Below are 18,818 nucleotides of genomic sequence, written 5' to 3'. Positions count from 1 at the left end.
AATAGATAAATAGATAAATAAATAATTAGATAAATAAATAAATAAATAAATAGATAAATAAATAAATAGATAAATAAATAAATAGATAAATAAATAAATATATACATAAATAAATAGATACATAAATAGATAAATAAATAGATAAATAAATAGATAAATAAATAAATAAGTAGAGATAAATAAATAAATAGATACATAAATAAATAGATAAATAAATAGATACATAAATAGATAAATAAATAGATAAATAAATAAATAAGTAGATAAATAGATAAATAAATAAATAGATAAATAAATAAATAAATAAAGACAGACAGACAGGCAGGCGCGCGCACACACACACACACATGACAGAACAGCAAGCTCGCGTATTTAGAGGTACAAACCAGTGTTATCAGTACAGAAAACACAAAGATAAAGTTGGTTAATATTGGTAAACCTAATATCCCACAGCTGAACAAGAGTTGAACTCATATCGCCTTGTTGGCAGAAACTGTGAAAAAAAGAGGCGTCATTTTGAACTGAGTCATAAATATCTCTATACATCTAAAGCTGTTCAAAACTGGTACCATTCCAGATGAATGATACATCTACTATTTGAATACACATACATAAAGATATATTAAATAACATTTAAACAGACAATAAAAAGAAAACATGGACAAAATAATTATTTGGATAATATATGGTTTACATGTAAAATGTAAATATTTATTTCCAGGCTTGTACTGGAGAAAGTGTTCAAATATCCATATAGGAAGTGTATGTACAGCGGAGCCGACCCCAAACTCCCAAACTCAGCGTCAGGGCAGAACCCTGTTACTGTACGTTAAAACATGTGGTTACAATGTTCATGGAAACAAAACAAACACAAGTGACACTAGGCCTCGGACGTGTAAACCACATGTGATGAGGAACCAACAGCTTCAGCGGAGCTAAAGATCTGCAGAAAACACCAAAGAGAGTTAAACAAGCAACTCAAACTCACAATTTATTCTCTCTTTAGGGACAGAAAACATTCTAATTTACTTTAAGTTGTTGCTTCTGCAGTGTTTTAATACTCTTTTGTGCATGTATTAATAATTTGATTTGTTGTGATTGGGATTTTGTTTTAGGTTTTGACATGTTTGACATTTGTTAGCGAGAGCTGGCCAAACACGCGGTGTGTGAGGGCACAAAGGCGGTGACCAAATACACCAGCTCAAAGTAGAGGAGTCTGCTCAACACAACACAAAGGCTCTTATAAAAGCCACACATATTATCTCGAAAGAGCAGTTGCATTGCATATTTAATCACATGCATGTAGTGGAAGATTCCGTATAGAAAGACATTTATGGCTGGTTTCACAGAAAATGCTTAAACTTCGAGACTACAATGGATGTCATAACATAAAATTGACTTATTTCAATGGTCTCATTTTACATTTTTGATGCAAGATAAAATGATTAAACAAATCAGCACAAATCTTTTAAATCTATATATTCTTTTTTTCTTCTTCAAAAATTACTTTTATAAAGCAAGTTATTTTGTTCCCCCATTTATTGACTGACGGCTCTCCTGTCCTCATGTTGAGGAAGTGCCGACTGCAGAGGCGTTGTGTGTAAACATGATAGACTAAATGAGAGCGTGCATTTACCTTAGTACTTAAAACCGATTCAGGATTCCTCAAATTGAATAGAATCAGTGAAAAGCTAAATCAGATGCAAACCTCCAATAATTAAATGTGTTTAATAAAACAGATACTTTATGCATTTAATCTCACTTTATGGATCAATGCTGCTGCTGACCTTCGATGATTCATTTAAACCATAAGCAAAAATAACTTTTGTATAATAATGAATAATGATTTTTTTTATTTTTTTTATTGATGAAGTAAGTGATTTAGATTTTTTGTTTTTATTGGTAAAGTAAATATTAAAGTTTTTCTCCTATATCCCATTCTTCCATTACACAGAACAGCAGCAGCTGAAAGATTTATTTGAGCTCATGCGCCCTCTACTGTACACGTGAATTTGCCTTTCCTTCAGCCTGAGACTTATTATTACACTTTTGGTTTGAAAGGGTCTTTACATTTGCCCAAAAATAGAACTTTTTTTGGTATAAAGAAATACAAGCTGTCACGGAGTAAACCCGTGATCATGAATGACTGTATGAAGGTACACCATATCAAACACACAAACATGTGCGACACCCAGATAAGGCCAATTCACACTGCACCGACAGCGACGACCAACTGCATCAGAGACTCAGACGGTTTCTGTCGGATCAATATAGCTGTAGGAAAGCCCAACAATGCCCCCTTGAGGTATATTTATGTATGTGACTTTGTTGGTGCTTGCACGGGCATGGACAAGTCCGGACATGTCTGAACTAGTATCCGAGGGCAGTATTTATCTGTGAAATGTACTAGTTAGACTAGTCATTGGAATAATTATATTTTCGTGTGAATTGCATTGCTATACAAGTCGTAAAGTCAAATTGAAACTAGTTTGATACTGTTCAGTTGTTTATGTTCTGCAGTTTAATTCAGATATGTAAGCTAAATTATTTAGATCCTAAATACTTGAATACACTTTACCAAAGTAATGTTAACCTATGGTTTACAGATAGGCTATTACCTAATATTTAACATTTAATAACCTGATTTACTATCACTTCTGTTTTGTATAGTGACTATTCTTTATGCTATCTGTAATTCTGTTTATACTAGCAAATTTATATTGTATTTTGTTTTCTCTGTTCATTGTAGACCACACATACCCACAGGTAAATGCCTGTCAGAGCCGTCGCATAGACTGTGCGAACTGTGCAACCGCACAGGGCCTCGCGCCACTGAGGGCCTCGCAATCCTGCTGTTTTTTTTTTTTTTTTTGTCTGTCAAGGTCACATAAAAAAAAATCCAACAAATTAAGCGGGTTTTTCATTGTCGCTATGTACGCAATGCGTCCTCATTGAAGACAGGAGAGCGGGAAAGCTAAAGCGAGGGAAAGCAAACATATCAGCTGCAAGAGAACGCGACCGATGTCGGAAGCACGAATCAAGTTCTGAGAAAAGGAAATGTCAATCTTCATCTTTATACCAGAAGATAAAATACAATACAACAATCTTCAAGATACAGTAAATCTTCAAATGTGTAACGGATTGTCAACTTAAAAACTGTCTTATGTGGTGGAACAAGCAATACTATATAGAAATATGTAGTTAGCATCTTAATTTAATCTTTGTTTTATTATTTTATTAGTTCATTAACTAATTGTTAACTCAACTAATTTAACGTAAAGAGCTGGATACTATTACTAATTAAATAAATGTCAACTAGCCTAAATGCATTGATTAGAATTGCCATAGACTAAATATTTTTGTAGTCGACTAGTAGTCATTCATTTAAGCAATTAGTTGACTAATCTCACGTTTATATTAATTTCTGCTTAAATACTGAGTGTATGGAGGAATATAGCCTATTCCGCGCTCAAGCGCATGCATAAATCTTGCCGCAAAACACCGGCCAAAGCAGGCTAATGATAATATGTCTGAAAAAATAACGAGGCATTTTTATTGTTTATTAATAAAAAAAAAAAATATATTTCTAAATCAGTGTCGGCTGCAAACACATCTATATACATCTCCGCTGTAAGTGGATGCGTCTTTAGAGAGAAATGCACCTTTCATACGGATTATTATTAGGCTACAGCCTAATCAGCCGGTATTTGTTTTCGATTAAATTTTTTTCGTTTAAAAGTGGAAAGTTCGAGATTTATATAGAAATATTCATCATGTTCTTGAGGCTATAGTTCATTTTTGAGACGCGCTCCAGTTCACGCCACGGAGACAATGAAAGCGCGCCTTGTTTGTTTTATTTTATTTTATTTTACAAAAGGACAACGTTTTCTTGTTATTGTGAGTTTGCGACTGATGCATTATTCTTTTATGTATGACCAGAATAAATTGAGTATTTAAAGTTGTTTCCACTGTTGATAGGAAAATGAAAGTGTTCGCGCCGACGTCTGTCATGCATTGCGCGCTCCACACTCCGCAAACACTTGGATATGCACCTATAATAGCGAACATTTATCTAGGTTAAAGTTAGAGCGAGCTGGACGGATAAGTCCTTTTCATGTTTAACAAATCAAATCATGCATTTTCTAGCTACCGCGAGTCAGCGCTGCACCAGTTTGAAAGAGGTAAACGCATAACGAGAGAGCGGCCCCACTGAGGGGGATGCAGAGATTTTTCTGCGTCTTTATATTAACATTTCTGATTGTTTAAATGATCAGCCCTTGGGGGCCTTACAATGCGGTGCCCTAGGGAATTGCCTGGCTTGCCTGCCCTATTGCGGCGCCTTAGACTATGTGCATGATGCTGTATTATTCTACTTGATAAAAACGTACTGCAGCGAGATTATTCGTGCAATAGAACTATAACAGCTATGCGTGACTGTTATTCATGTGCAATTGAGCATCCACATCAAAGAGCAGGGCCTCGCATTTCAAGTTCGCACAGGGCCTCGCACCCCACCTGCGACGGCACTGATGCCTGTAATACTTCATACATGCAGAAATAATCCAAATAAAACCCTTCTGCTGGGACACTTCCTCTCGCTCCAGTTTCTCTAACCGGAAACTCCCAACACCATTTCTACTAGTGCTTAACCGAACCCTTTGAGCGTCCTATACGCTCGTATAATAGCATTGGTTGGTGCAGTGTGAACTGGCATTTCAAAAGCACCAGAAAGAGAACCAGGCGTAAATATTGTCACTTAATAGGTGTTATAGGTTTGTTTCTGAAGCATGAGATCCAAACAAGACATGATTCCAGACCAGTAGGCCTACAGCGTTTAACTAATTTCCTAATGTTACTAATGTTTCCACCTGCTCATCTCCTGACAGACTGACACAGTCCTGACATGTTCAAAAATGGTTGCACTTCCCTCCATTACACACCTGACTTATCTTAAGCTGTGTCGGAAATCGCTCCCTATACCTTCAATAGGGCAATATTTGAGGGAACAGCCTTTTGTAGTGGTGTCTGAAACTATAGTGGACGTTATTGAGTGCACTCATTCAATCCCATATGCACCGCAACAACTGATGAACAACAACGGCTAGAGACCAGAAACCGCTGTATGAAAAATATCATACAGGTGTAAATTCCTTTTTACTTGATTATTAAATTGTTTAATTAAGGTTTATACATATATGACAGAGTTCAAAATATATCCTTTCATTACTACAGGAGCTGTAAGTTTGCTAAGTTTCAAATCATTAATAAACTGCAAGCACAAACTATAAATTGGCATCCCCTCCGGCACTCAGTGTCCAAATTCACTCACTCGTTTTCATCAACTCTGTTAAGCGGACTACATTAGTGGATTAATCTAGGGAATAGTGAATGAGGGTATATGTGGTGATTTTGAATACAGCCTGGATACATATATACACGGGTTTCTGTGCAACGTCATCACACAGATGCGCGCGCATCTAAGAGGCAGAAAGCAACAGTCTTTACGGCTATATCCAGCAGAAGCAGAGATGACGCGGAGCTGTTGTGCTGTAAACTAGCCTAAATGCATAGGGTATGTCAGGTTTTTATGATTCGCAAACTTAGTTGGACAATTTCATTCTAGTCAAGTAACTAACGTTTTACATAATGTTATATTAATATGCAAATGAAACACAAGCAAACAGATCCAACTCTGAAATTGCAGTTTATTATTGAGTCAACAAGAATTTACAAACAATGCGAAATCTACGTTAATTACAATGTTCTTTTACAGAACTCGGCATAACATATAGCGGTCTTGCCTCTTGGATGCGCGCGCATCCGGTATTGTTTGTATACAAGAAACCTGTGTATAGTAATTAAGCCCACACTCCACCCAGTGCTAAAAAAGGGAATTACAACAAACATTTAATACAACATAATGGCTCTCACATAAGCTTTACAGATCTTTGGGAAGTACAGATTGGAACGTGTGTATAAACAATGTTTTTCATGCTTGTTCAATGCACCATGAACAATTATTGCACATGCATCTGTGGAACAGTAACAGTTTCAGGTGGAATAACATTAATGTCACAGTTCCAATAACAGACATTAAAGAGACCTTTCTACTGACTCTGAAACACCAGGAGCAAGATGCTCTTTGTCCATTGTTAGGAGCTCCTATAGCTGCTGATGGCTTGGTTATGCAACGCACACTTTACACACACCAACAGTCTTATAGTTGATCTCAGCTAACTAGCTAACTCAGAATTTACCACCTGTTTTTATAATTAATTCTCAGTACTTGAGAGAGAAGCAATATTTATTTTATTTTTCTTTATAGAGCTGTACATACAGTACACAATGCACAAATATGTACATAAGTCTTATGTTTCAAATGTATACCACATTATTATTATTATTACTATTATTGTTTATTTTATTTTATTATTATTTTCATGTTATATATTCATGTATGCATGTACCAAGAGCTCCTGTAAAAACCACAACAAATCCCTTGTGTTTGCGCACACTTAGCGAATAAAGCTCATTCTGATTCCGATTACAACTTTCCCCGCGTTAGGTTGTGCCTCTCTCTCACCTACTACATGAACAGAACACAAAATAGCAAACTCGCATTCAAAAAGAATCCACTTCACACAATCACATCTACATATTGTTGGTCAAAAACACCAGACTGTCCACTTGATCAGCAGCGAGTGCTGAGTGTTTCTTGTTGAGGATGTTTCCAGCTGATGAAAAAACACACTCAGCTCTGACCGATGTGCCTGGTACGGTCAAGTATTTATTTGCCAGCTACGCAATATATGGATACATAGTGCACGATTTTTGCCATCAACTGAGAGGGTTTTCGTCAGCAGGCAGCGTAGCTTTTCGTTCATACATATCCATCTCATGCTCCAAAGTCCTGGAGCCTTCTTCTGCACTGCTCTGGGTCTGACTGTATGCGCAGTCGAAGAGGTTGCCCATGGCAGACAGCACAGTCTTTTTTCTTGCGTCTGGTTATTTTACAACATCATCGCGCTCACTTTTTGACTCCTCCATTCTAGTCGTTAACTCGGACAAAATCTTTGCCCATACTTGTGCTCTGTGTTCCTCTGAAAAATGGTTTAGACCTGTGGTCACCAAACTCGGTCTTGGAGGGAAGCTGTCCTGCAGAGTTTAGCTCCAACCCCAATTAAAGCACTTGAACCAGCTAATCAAGGTCTCACTAGGCATACTAGAAACTTTCAGGCAGGTGTGTTGGACCTGGTTGGAGCTAAACTCTGCAGGACAGCGGCCCTCCAGGACCGAGTTTGGTGACCCCTGGTTTAGACGGTGGGATCGTGGGTCTACATAGCTAGCAGTGTTAAGTAGCATGAAGGCCTGCTTTTCATCAGGGTAGCGGCTTTGGAGATCAGCAGCGACAGAGAGCAGGGTCTTCAGATGTCATTAGAGGCAGCATTTCCCTATACATCTCCAAGTCTTTGGAAGCTTTTCCTGGATAGACATGGTGCTCTGATACTTCACCTCTGGAAAGATGAATGTGTATTTAAAATGGGTCATTTATGTAGTAGAAATGTGAAATTATTTTTGAATTTGGAGCCTTCTAGATTGAGAAAAGACAGAAAATGTATTTTTGGCTTATGGGGAAAATAGCCGGCGGCCGGCGATGGCGGCGGCGTGATTACTGATGAGCGGCACCTGTGAGACGCACCGGTCTCGTATCTCTCAGGGAGGAGCGGGAATTTTCTTAGCAATGTTAAAACGCACATCAACCAATCACTTGTTTAGCGTTCATGTAAACACTACATTCAGATTCACCAATCGGAATTAATTCAGTTAGATTGAAACATAAGGTGGCGTGTAAACAATGAATGGCGACTGCAGAAAGCAAAAGCCGAATCCCGGACATTTTGGACGATCTCGACGGCCGGACATGTCCGGGAAAAAGAGGATGGTAACCGCTACTACTCAGCTTTCTCCACAGAATAAGAACCCGTTAGCTTAGCTTCTAAATAAAAGATGGCTGACACTATTTGTACATTCTGTGAGTGAGATCCCTCCCTCTATGGGCGGGTTGAAAACATGCGGATCTAGCGCCTTCTACTGGCTGAAGTATTTAGCCTAAAATGACGATTTTTGCGTCATCGGAGGATTTTTTTCCAGACAAAAACTACATAAATCTCTCGTCTCAGGGGGATATGAGGGAGGGAAGCACGGTAATTCAAAAATACTACAGGTTTTCTACTAATACAAAGCTTAATGCCAAATCCTGAAGTATCCCTTTAAGGGCATCATCTTCAGCAAAAAGCTCCTCCAAGGGAGTCATCTTGGTGGTCTTGCACTTTTGAATCTACAATGAACAAAAGAAGAAACTGAAAAACTTTAGCCATTTGCATAGTTTATCCCTGCAATTTTATACCATGCTGTGCTCACCACCAGTAGAGTCTCCTCTTCATCTTGCTGGACTGTCCCCGTGTCCCTCTCTCCATCGCCATGCTCAGTCAGCTGAAAGTGTAATAAGCAATTTGAAGAAACAATGGACTAACATATATAGGACATGATGCAGGAAATGAGTATTTGTTAACTTAAGGTCTAAATTAATTTCACACTACATTCATGTTCATAATGAATACCTGCTCTGTTTCCATGGGATGTACTGCTGCCAGTACTTTGTCCTTTATTCGGTGCCAGATGGTCTCATCCTCCACTTTATGCTCAAACCGAGGACCCAATGCCGTTGCCTCTTCAAGGAAAGTTCTGACATTGACACTCTATGAAATGTAGATATATAATTTGAATAACAAAACATAACACAATTATTGTTATAAGTATAATTATTAAAATATAATTTTAATTATTGTTTTACCTGATAATGCTGGGACAGATCAGACCAGACTGTTGTCTTGAGAGTGGACACAAACACTGGATCTCCTTCATGCACAGTGAAATGTTCTCTTAACTTTTGCCGTGCGGCAAAGATCTGGCTGCAGGTTGGACTCTTTTCAGTTGAGACACAGAGTGTGGTTGTGTACATAACCCGCATGAGTTGGACAAAGTCCTCTGCTTTTCTTAAGTTCTCATCTGTTACTCTTGCAAGTCTGTTTAGGACAAAACAATATTAATTATTATTCAATCAGCATTCCAAAACCTGTCATATACCTGTCCCTCTTCTCCATCTTCTCCACCTTCTTCTTGTTCTTTTTCTTCTCTTCTCCATTGTTTTTTTTTTTTTAGCCGTAGATCCAAAGAGGCTGCCTGAATTGCTGGATACTGCTCAATGAACCTCTCAAACATGAGGTAAAGAGAGTTCCAGCGAGTTCTGACATCGAGGAGGAGAGAGTGCTGGGCAGATCTACAACAAAAACTGTTTTTATAACTCTATCTTACTAACACATACACAATAATATCTAATATTAATTAACTAAATGATGATGAGGAGTACTAGTTCTTACTCAGAATGTGTTGCTTCTCCCGGAGCACAGTTTTGGCCATGGTTGACCTCTTCATCCACACAATCACGTCCCGAATCTTTGCTGTACGTTTTTCCACTGAGGTAATTGTGAACACACTTTGGACCCCAAGAGTAAGTGTGTGTGCAAAGCAGCCTATTGTAATGAGGTGAAGCTTTTGTACTGCCACATTCATGTTGGATGCATTACCCACTGTGATTGCTACAACTCTGCTCCTTATCCCAAACTCATCTAAAATATCCCCAATGTCTTCTGCTACCACTGCCCCTGTTTGTGCTTTTACACAGCTTTCGTTTTAAGGACTTTATGATTAATCTTTCCCTCAGTGATATAATGTGATGTAACCGTAATGGAAAGGTCCTGGCACATGCTTGTCTCTGGTAACTGCGATTCTGCTGTCCTTTTCCCTGATCTGACTGTATTTTTTTCTTTTTCTATGATGTACAAGGCTGGTATCAAATGATTGTACAGAGTAGGGCGGGTTGTATTTGTGATTTAGGGCCTTTGTGTGATGGAGTGAAGAAGGAGATGAGGACCCAATTGCGAGATGAAATGAAATGGTCACTTTAATCAGGTGTAACATTATGTTAATGATTCTTTAATAGCATTACTTAGTTCCCTTTAACAGGTATCTTAGAGGATTCAAAAAGAGGGAAAGACTGGTGTACAAAAATAGTATTTCAGTTTATTATCACCACTAATGTGGTTAAAATATTGAAGGTCGACAAATAATACTGTCCAGAGGCACACAAATGGCCAACAGCAAGGCCTCGCTATCACACAGAAACACAGTGCATTAAATACCTCAATCTCAGTTAGCACAGCACCCCCAATAGGAAAACTCTGTACACAGCAAGCTCAAAAACACATGTGAAACCACACCACATCTAAGTTAGAGACTGGGTTAGGACAAGTGCTGCACAATGTTACAGTAATGCTCGTCAGACCCTTCAAAGAAAAAGGCAAAAAGAAAAGAACAAAACAAATAAACAAAATACACAATAAACCTTGGAGGTAAAGTATGATTGATACGATTACAATAGGGGGGGAAAAGCGGCAATTACACCCAGAAGCACTCCGTTTCTGTAACACAGCACAAACATACCATAAACAAGCACACATAGCATCAAATCAACTGTACAAGTTTCTTTCTATTTATGTTGTCCTTCCCTGAGTTACAAAATAGTATTTCACACAGAATAATATCACACCAAATAAATATCTAAAATCTATTTTTTAAATAATTCAACACGTTTAAGCAGGGAAACCACAAACCAATCGCACAGTATATCCCACACTTATGAGTTAAATCATTATATAATTACATTAATGAATTACCTTGCACTAAGGATGCCCGCTCTTAGTTGTATTAACTACTAGTGCTCTGCTCGGCTACTAATCTTCCCGTTTGAGACCAAGGGGGCTGAGAATGAGGAGGATAGCTCCGTTAAAGTGCATCTTCAAATAACGAGCTTTCTAAATTTCATGCAACAGTCAACAACAGATGCTTACCGTCCCCGTTTGCCACTACAAACAGCAATACGTCGCCAGTGTGACGAAAAGCTCTCGTTGCTCCAGCTCACAGCTGAGAACAAGGAGAGAGACGTTTTTAACGTGACTTAACTACATCGGTAGGCATCATGCTTTGTATATAAAATAAAACGCTTACCGTCCCTGCTTTCAGCTGCGAACAAAGGCGATGCGCCGACCAGTGTGAATGAATTACTCCCGTCCAACTTTTAACAAGTTGTGCTTGACGCAGAAGAATGAGAGTTCTGATTTCCAATGTGACAAACGTTTACCAGCTCGCACTTGACGCACGCTAACCAGGCCAACTAAAAACAATCCCTCAACTCTGCACGCAGCTTTTAACCACTTCCTAGATCCAACCACGCCCTATAGGGAAACTAAGCAAAGGAGGTTAGCCTGCATAGGTGTCTAGATCCTAACAAAACCACTTCATCTGGTCACACAGGTAATATATAAACAGAAAGGTAGCCGCTCTGGCAGGCACAGTAAGAACAAAACTTAAACAGTCTTTGAGAAAATAAAGTCTGCTTTTCAGGTCTCCTTGCAAACTAGCGGGAGGAGCGTGGGTATTGGCGTTCACAGCCCACCGTCCTCGTCAGCGCCTCAGAGCGGAGATGATGCAGCCGAACCCGATCTCGTAAGCGAAGCTGTACACAGTGCAGAGCAAACGTAACAGGTTATCAACGTAGATGAGATCACAGGTGATAGCGTTGATAGAACACACTCACAACAGGACACGACAGGACAAGGACACGAGAGGTGCGAGTATTCTCGGGGTATAAACATCAAGAATCTGACGAAGAGCAGGGAGAAAAGGGGACCTAGATGTAGCAAAGATGATTAACGATATAGAGAACAGGTGAGCCCTAATCAAAGTCGATGAGAGGAGATAATGTGGTTCAGCTGATGCGGTGGAACTAATGTGAGTGTAACAAAAAGACCAGCAGAGGGAGGTAGAGGAACAGAAAGAGCCCAGAACCATGACACTTTGTCATCTCCCTGCAGAGAAAATGTACACTTATAATGCTTCACCTACCTAATCATAGTTTACTGTAGAATACAATGTTCTGTTAGCTCCGTTTCTGATGTGCTTTGAGACAGTGAAAAACTGTGAACCTAATCAAGAAAGCATTTTGCATACCTGAATGAAGACGACTCAACCGTAGCAAAGGAATGTAACCCCTTCACCACAAATCTTGTCACCGCCCTGTGACTTTCATCCACTTTCTCCTTGCTCATCTTCCCCTTCATGGCTAAAGTGAATGGAGTATCTTCAAATAAAGATTGTGTTGATTACATTATTACACCAGTAGACGGCATGCGCTGTGCCCACTGTTTGTATTAGTTTTGAGCCTATGCTTTATTTTTCAGTTATTCACTTTATTTCGTTTTTGCTCAAATATTCTTTTTTATTATTAAAATGGACGTGCCTTTTGTGTTTAGAGTAAAAGCTGTATGTGTCTCAGCCGCGAATCTGCACAGAGCGGCTGAAATGATATTGTCATGAAATGATGTCTGTCAGTTATTATAATATGACAAAAACAATTGTCTAAATTGTTGCATATTCCTCAAAAGTTATTTTAACTGATGATATCACTAGTTGAGTAGGCTACGATTTTCGGAAATCATATGATATTGCGCAAATATTATAATTATGTGTCTTTAAGAGATTGTCAGTTTAACTCATGTGTTCAGTAATTCAGTTAAACCATTGCATCGTCTTTCGAAAATATTCTAATAAGCTTTTGCCTTTTATGTGCAATATCAGAGTCTGTAAACGATTCATGTGACTGTCAATCTGGGAATTGCAATGCACTGCATGCAAATCATTTTCTTTGCCCTAAATTATTAAACAAGAACCTCAAACCCACTCAGAATGAAATCATGCTTGTATATCGCAACCCATCAGATAATGAAATCACAAAGTATAATAGTGCAGTTAGAGTGTACAATTTCCTTAAACATATCTTGGTAGTTATGTTGTAATCACATAATAATTGAAATTGATATTAAAAATGTGCATCAGTAATTGAGAAAATTAGTTCTAAGTACACCATCCAATTACAAAAAAAAAAAAGTTTTTATTGTGTTTTTATTAAGGCTTACACACTGAGTTATTAATTTCATGAATTATATTCAGCTAACCCAGTCCTTCATCAACGCGTGTCTGTGCTCATGTAATTGACCGGCTGAATGCACGGAGTTTGAGCTTCGTTCTGGTATTCTAAAGCCATAAAATAGCGAGATATGTAGCCTAGTTATTGTGTAACTGCAGATCAAAATCAGACAGGAGAGTCACACACACTGACAGATGTGTGTGTGTGTGCTTCAAGCTGCACAAAACAACCTCTGAATGAAACACTCCACATGTCCCTCAGCGATCTTCTTTTCATTAAAGTCACTGTCAAAGTGCTAGTTCAAAACCAGCATGACACACTCAGTAGTTTACTACTGTTAATACACACAATTACATGAAATACACACGCAGCCTTGTTCATTACAGGTGGACGCTTTGGGTTTGATCCAACTATGTTAAAATAAATGTTCACTTTTCGCGTGTTTTAGTCCTCAATTAAAGTTCAATATCTCTACTCGATGTGTACGCTGTTTTTACTCTACTTAACTATTTTACAACTCCAGTTTTATTCCAAATATGAAAGGAGAAAACACAAGCAAAGGCGTTAGTGGAGAGCAGACGCTGAACAGAGCTGGTTGAGTCTACACGGTTCTCATGCGGCGGTTAAATGCGCAGCGGCTCATTGTTGATCACAGTCGATTGTGTCAGTCCAGATTCACTCCGAGAAATCATGGCAGAAACCGCTCCAGCGTCCGCGACCAAAGCGGCCAAGAAGAAACCAGCAGCCAAAAGCAAGAAGCCGGGTCCAAACGTCCGCGAGCTGATCGTCAAGGCTGTGTCCGCATCTAAAGAGAGGAGCGGGGTGTCCCTCGCCGCCCTGAAGAAAGCGCTCGCTGCCGGCGGATACGATGTGGAGAAGAACAACTCCCGCGTCAAGACCGCCGTCAAGAGTCTCGTTACCAATGAAACCCTGGTCCAGACTAAAGGAACCGGCGCCTCGGGCTCCTTCAAGCTCAACAAGAAGCAGAGCGAGACCAAGACTAAACCCGCCAAGAAAGCGGCTCCTAAAGCCAAGAAGCCCGCAGCCAAGAAACCCGCTGCCGCGAAGAAGCCCAAAACTGCAGCAGCAAAGAAGGTCGTCGCTAAGAAATCTCCGAAGAAAGTGAAGAAACCCGCCGCTAAAAAGGCAACGAAGAGCCCCAAGAAGGCAAAGAAACCGGCGACTCCTAAGAAACCGGCGACTCCTAAGAAAGCAGCGACTCCTAAGAAAGCAGCCAAGAGCCCGAAAAAGGCAAAGGCAGCCAAACCTAAAACGGCGAAACCTAAAGCAGCAAAGCCTAAAAAGACAGCCGCCAAAAAGAAATAATCTCAATATTTTCTTTTTCTTTTTTCTTCAAAAAGGCTCTTTTAAGAGCCATCCACTAATTCATTGTAAAGAGTATTACTTTATCAGTCATGTTCAATGAAAGTGACAGCGAAGACAAAATAATGGGCCCTTAATGTTCACATTTCACAGACAAAGAAGACTTAAGCCTATAGTCCCAGACTTTAATGCATGTTTTAGCGTTTTTAACAAAGCAACTTGCACTAAAATATGTCGGTGCCATTGTTTTATCTCAAGATGAACGCAAATAGGTCTAATGCTTTTTCTCTCTCTCCCTAAGCTATAACAGCTACGTGTAGCAGGTTTATTTGTAGTTACATACGTATAATTCCAAATTTAACTAATGTCCTAACCCTGGTTTAAAGTGACACATTATTTAAATTTACAATTTAAACGTTTTGATTAAATATGTCTGTGCGTAGACGTTTATGTTCATACCAGTGAACTTTGAAACTACACTGATAAAGACCGACATTAATTTATTAATATGCTCAAAACCAGACAGTAAAATGAAAGATTGTAATTCAACATGCTATAGTCATAAACTGTACATACTAAATATAATAAAATAAAAAACAGTGAAAATTAGGAAACTGAAGAACTGAATGACGTATTAAAAAAACTTTAAAGAGATAGAATAGAAGAAAGGGGGTTGTGTTTGTTGTTTGGAGGGAAGCTCACTGATTGGCTCGATGATGTGTTCAGATTCCAGCCAATAGGAGAACAGTGAGTTTTCTTTTAAAGGTCAGAACACAGCGGTCGAAAGTATTACTTTTTTTTTCTAATTAAAGAACTACAACAACTGCAAGCTACAATGAGTGGAAGAGGTAAAACCGGTGGAAAGGCTCGTGCTAAGGCCAAGAGTCGCTCTTCCAGGGCGGGACTGCAGTTCCCCGTCGGCCGTGTTCACAGGCTTCTCCGCAAAGGCAACTATGCCCAGCGCGTCGGTGCCGGTGCTCCGGTGTATTTGGCCGCTGTGCTCGAGTATCTGACCGCTGAGATCCTGGAGTTGGCTGGAAACGCCGCTCGGGACAACAAGAAGACCCGCATCATCCCTCGACACCTGCAGCTGGCGGTGCGCAACGACGAGGAGCTGAACAAGCTTCTGGGCGGCGTGACCATCGCTCAGGGCGGCGTGCTGCCCAACATTCAGGCCGTGCTGCTGCCCAAGAAGACCGAGAAGCCCGCGAAGTCTAAGTAAATGGACCGAGCGTCTCTTCAAAGTTAACACCAAAGGCTCTTTTAAGAGCCACCCAATTTCTCCATAAAGAGTGATTTCATTCGTCCAATCTTTATTCGTATTCAAGCCCGTCTATTTAAAAAGGGGCTTTTTTTTTTTTGGTAAATCCAGCTGGATGTCCAAATTATTATTTTTAAATCCACATATCCAAGCTTAAAACACTTAAACAACAATCTTTATAAGCTCATTTAGTCTTGCATTACAACTTTAAAGCAGTTTGTTTTCAATGTTTCTTTTAATTCACTGAAAATACATTATATTCTTCCAGAATATGTTATAATTTTGATGATTATGGCTTACAGCTTATGAAAACCCCAAATTCAAAATAAGAATATTGTGAAAAGGTTTTCATAAAAAATATAACCAATAAAGGCTTAAAAAATATCTTTGCATTTAATGAGACTATATAATATACCGTATTAGTTTCACCTTTTAAGTTGAATTACTGTAATGAACTTTTGCACGATATTCACATTTTTCAAGTTTCACCTGTATTTTATTGAGTCGAATTGCACTTATTAAAGATTTTATGAATGTATTATGAAAATGCACATTGCTGTATTGGCATGGCTAAATGTTTAAATACATTTAAATATTTATATATATATATATATATAAATGTTTTTTTACATGGTGTTATAAGTATCTGTTCGTGTCTCAGTTTTCACAATTATTTCCAGAAGTCAAATTCTGCACATTAAATACGTTTTATTAAAGAAACAATCACGGTTTCTGATGAACAGATTTAAGGCAGATGTCGCGTTTACAAAAGACTGTGAGAAACAATAAAGCACGTTTGGGCGGGAACCACAAACTGTCGTCTATTTTTTTTAAATAGTAGTCGCCATTGGCCAACTGTGATTAACAGACCTCAGACAACAACCAATCGAATGCCTCTGGAGCAAAGCCATCCAATGAGCGCATGGCAGCCCTATGCTTAAAAATCGCTGTGTTCTGGTGAACTATTCATTCGTTCGTTCTTTTCACAGCAGCAACTGAAACTTATTGTAACAATGGCAAGAACTAAGCAGACCGCTCGTAAGTCCACCGGAGGAAAAGCCCCGAGGAAGCAGCTGGCCACTAAAGCCGCCCGTAAGAGCGCACCCGCTACCGGCGGCGTTAAGAAGCCTCACCGTTACAGGCCCGGTACCGTGGCGCTGAGAGAGATCCGCCGTTATCAGAAATCCACTGAACTGCTGATTCGCAAACTGCCCTTCCAACGTCTGGTGAGAGAAATCGCTCAAGACTTCAAGACGGATCTGCGCTTCCAGAGCTCGGCTGTCATGGCCCTGCAGGAGGCGAGCGAGGCTTATTTGGTGGGTCTGTTTGAGGACACCAACTTGTGCGCCATCCACGCCAAGAGAGTCACCATCATGCCCAAAGACATCCAGCTGGCCCGCCGCATCCGCGGAGAGCGCGCTTAGATCCGCAGCAGCCACACAAACCCAAAGGCTCTTTTAAGAGCCACCTCAATGTTTTACGAAAGACGATTTTCTTTATCGAAAGTCAATAATATATTACATGCTAGGGAGCAGGAATATATACATTTTAAAGTCCGATTGTAGCTGCATTGTTCTTGCTGTCTACATTTGTTTCCTTCAATATTGGTTTTGGATGTAACTAGAGGCTATTGGTGATTAACCAAATAAGAGTTCCGGACTACACGTCCCAGAATTCCTCTTGAGTGTACCAAGCTTTAATGACGCTGGAGTCCTCCGATGGACATTTAATTTGTTGCACTTTAGTACGTATGATTTCTGAATTACCCAACATTTCATTTGATAATTGATTTAAATCATGAGAACCCTGTGTCAATCAAATAGTGTTCGTCCAGACATGTAATTATGTTCCTAAATTATGCAGCATTTTTTGTAGTTATCTCCGAGCTGATCTGGTTTAATTTCTAGCTTATTTTTGTTAATACTGTGTGTACATCTTAAAAGTAATTAAAAACGTCTATGTATTGGTAGATTTAATTGCCGCTACGTTATATTGCTATATTAAAAGTTTATTATTTTGTGGTAGGCTATCAATGCACGCGTAAGCTCGATCACACATTAATTTCATCATAAAACACGATGAATTAGACTGAATGTTACTTTTTGAATAGTATGTGGACATTTTAAATACCTTTTCATCTGATAATTTAAAGTGAATATGTATAAACCTGAGGAAATTTAAAGCTGCTACACTTTAATATATAAATATGCTCTTATAGTTAACCTATTGCTTTACTTTTATATTGTTCAGTTATTACTGTTTTCTGCCTCATGATTGTATCTATATTAATAATTGTTGTTGTTCATTTATAGAACAACACCCATACTGATGTATGAATCAAAAGACAACAGTAAATATCTTTATTGTGGACATGCACCAAGTGGTTTATTGTTCTGGCTGAACAATCTGTAGCGGTTGTCTTAGTTTAAGATCCGCACCTCAACAACTTTCATACAGGAGCTCTGCCTCTCTGATTAATCTTGATGGTTGTTGTGCTGTGTGTGAAGACTGTGATTTCTGAGATCTCTCTCTTGTTCAACAGATTAACAGAGTGCTGTTAGTTACTTTTGTTAGTTTGATCTTTTGATAACACCAGTGCCCTTTTGTCCTATCTGTATAACTTCATTATTTAAGAAGCTAGGATTTAGGCTATTGGTTCGATAAGAAGGTATAGGGTATGTCATTGTATGTTTTGTTTATTTTATTTTGATTTATAGGGAAGTTATTTTTTCTTGTTGGGAAGTTTGTTTCTTGTATGCATTATAGCTAACCCCTGAAGTTTTTATTATTATTATTTTGCTTCCAAATTGTTTGGTCGTTGTTTGTTTGTTTGTTTTGTATAAGAAATTGATTTGTTAAAACCACGAACATCACTGTGAAAAATAGCCCAGAGAACAAGAAGAACAATAATAATGGGTAAATACGAAGTATTTGTTTGTCATTTGTTACACCCTGACCTAGAGGAACTGTAACAACAGCTTTCTTATTGGAAGAGTCAGAAATCATACTGTTCAAATTCTTCCTGAAAAAATGATAAAGAAAGGCTTACACTTTTCACACTTGCATATTTGTCCAGAAACAAAATTAGATTGAGTAAATACAATAATAACATTAATATACAATAAAATA

At 38.8% G+C, this 18,818-nt stretch overlaps 3 protein-coding genes across 3 annotated transcripts; all 3 read left to right on the top strand.

The window, feature by feature from the left end:
• Positions 1 to 13,774: 13,774 nt before the first annotated feature.
• Positions 13,775 to 14,431, top strand: LOC306992659 (histone H1-like; the record flags this gene model as incomplete). Its single annotated transcript, XM_079601790.1, has 1 exon — positions 13,775 to 14,431. Exon 1 carries the CDS (start codon positions 13,796 to 13,798, stop codon positions 14,429 to 14,431), a length of 636 nt encoding a protein of 211 aa, XP_079457916.1. The 5' UTR covers positions 13,775 to 13,795.
• An 829-nt stretch (positions 14,432 to 15,260) lies between these two features.
• Positions 15,261 to 15,650, top strand: LOC306992761 (histone H2A-like; the record flags this gene model as incomplete). The annotated part of the gene is made up of 1 exon (XM_079601922.1): positions 15,261 to 15,650. Exon 1 carries the CDS (start codon positions 15,264 to 15,266, stop codon positions 15,648 to 15,650), a length of 387 nt encoding a protein of 128 aa, XP_079458048.1. The 5' UTR covers positions 15,261 to 15,263.
• A 1,011-nt stretch (positions 15,651 to 16,661) lies between these two features.
• On the top strand, positions 16,662 to 17,190 carry LOC306992712 (histone H3.2). The gene has a single exon (XM_079601856.1). It carries the CDS (start codon positions 16,703 to 16,705, stop codon positions 17,111 to 17,113), a length of 411 nt encoding a protein of 136 aa, XP_079457982.1. The 5' UTR covers positions 16,662 to 16,702; the 3' UTR covers positions 17,114 to 17,190.
• Positions 17,191 to 18,818: the final 1,628 nt, after the last annotated feature.

This window comes from Phoxinus phoxinus, assembly GCF_949152265.1.
Source record: "Phoxinus phoxinus genome assembly, chromosome: 2".
In the NCBI taxonomy this organism is placed as follows: Eukaryota; Metazoa; Chordata; class Actinopteri; order Cypriniformes; family Leuciscidae; genus Phoxinus; species Phoxinus phoxinus.
The sequence above is the reverse complement of the archived record's forward strand: the minus strand, read 5'-3'. Positions and strand labels throughout refer to the sequence as shown.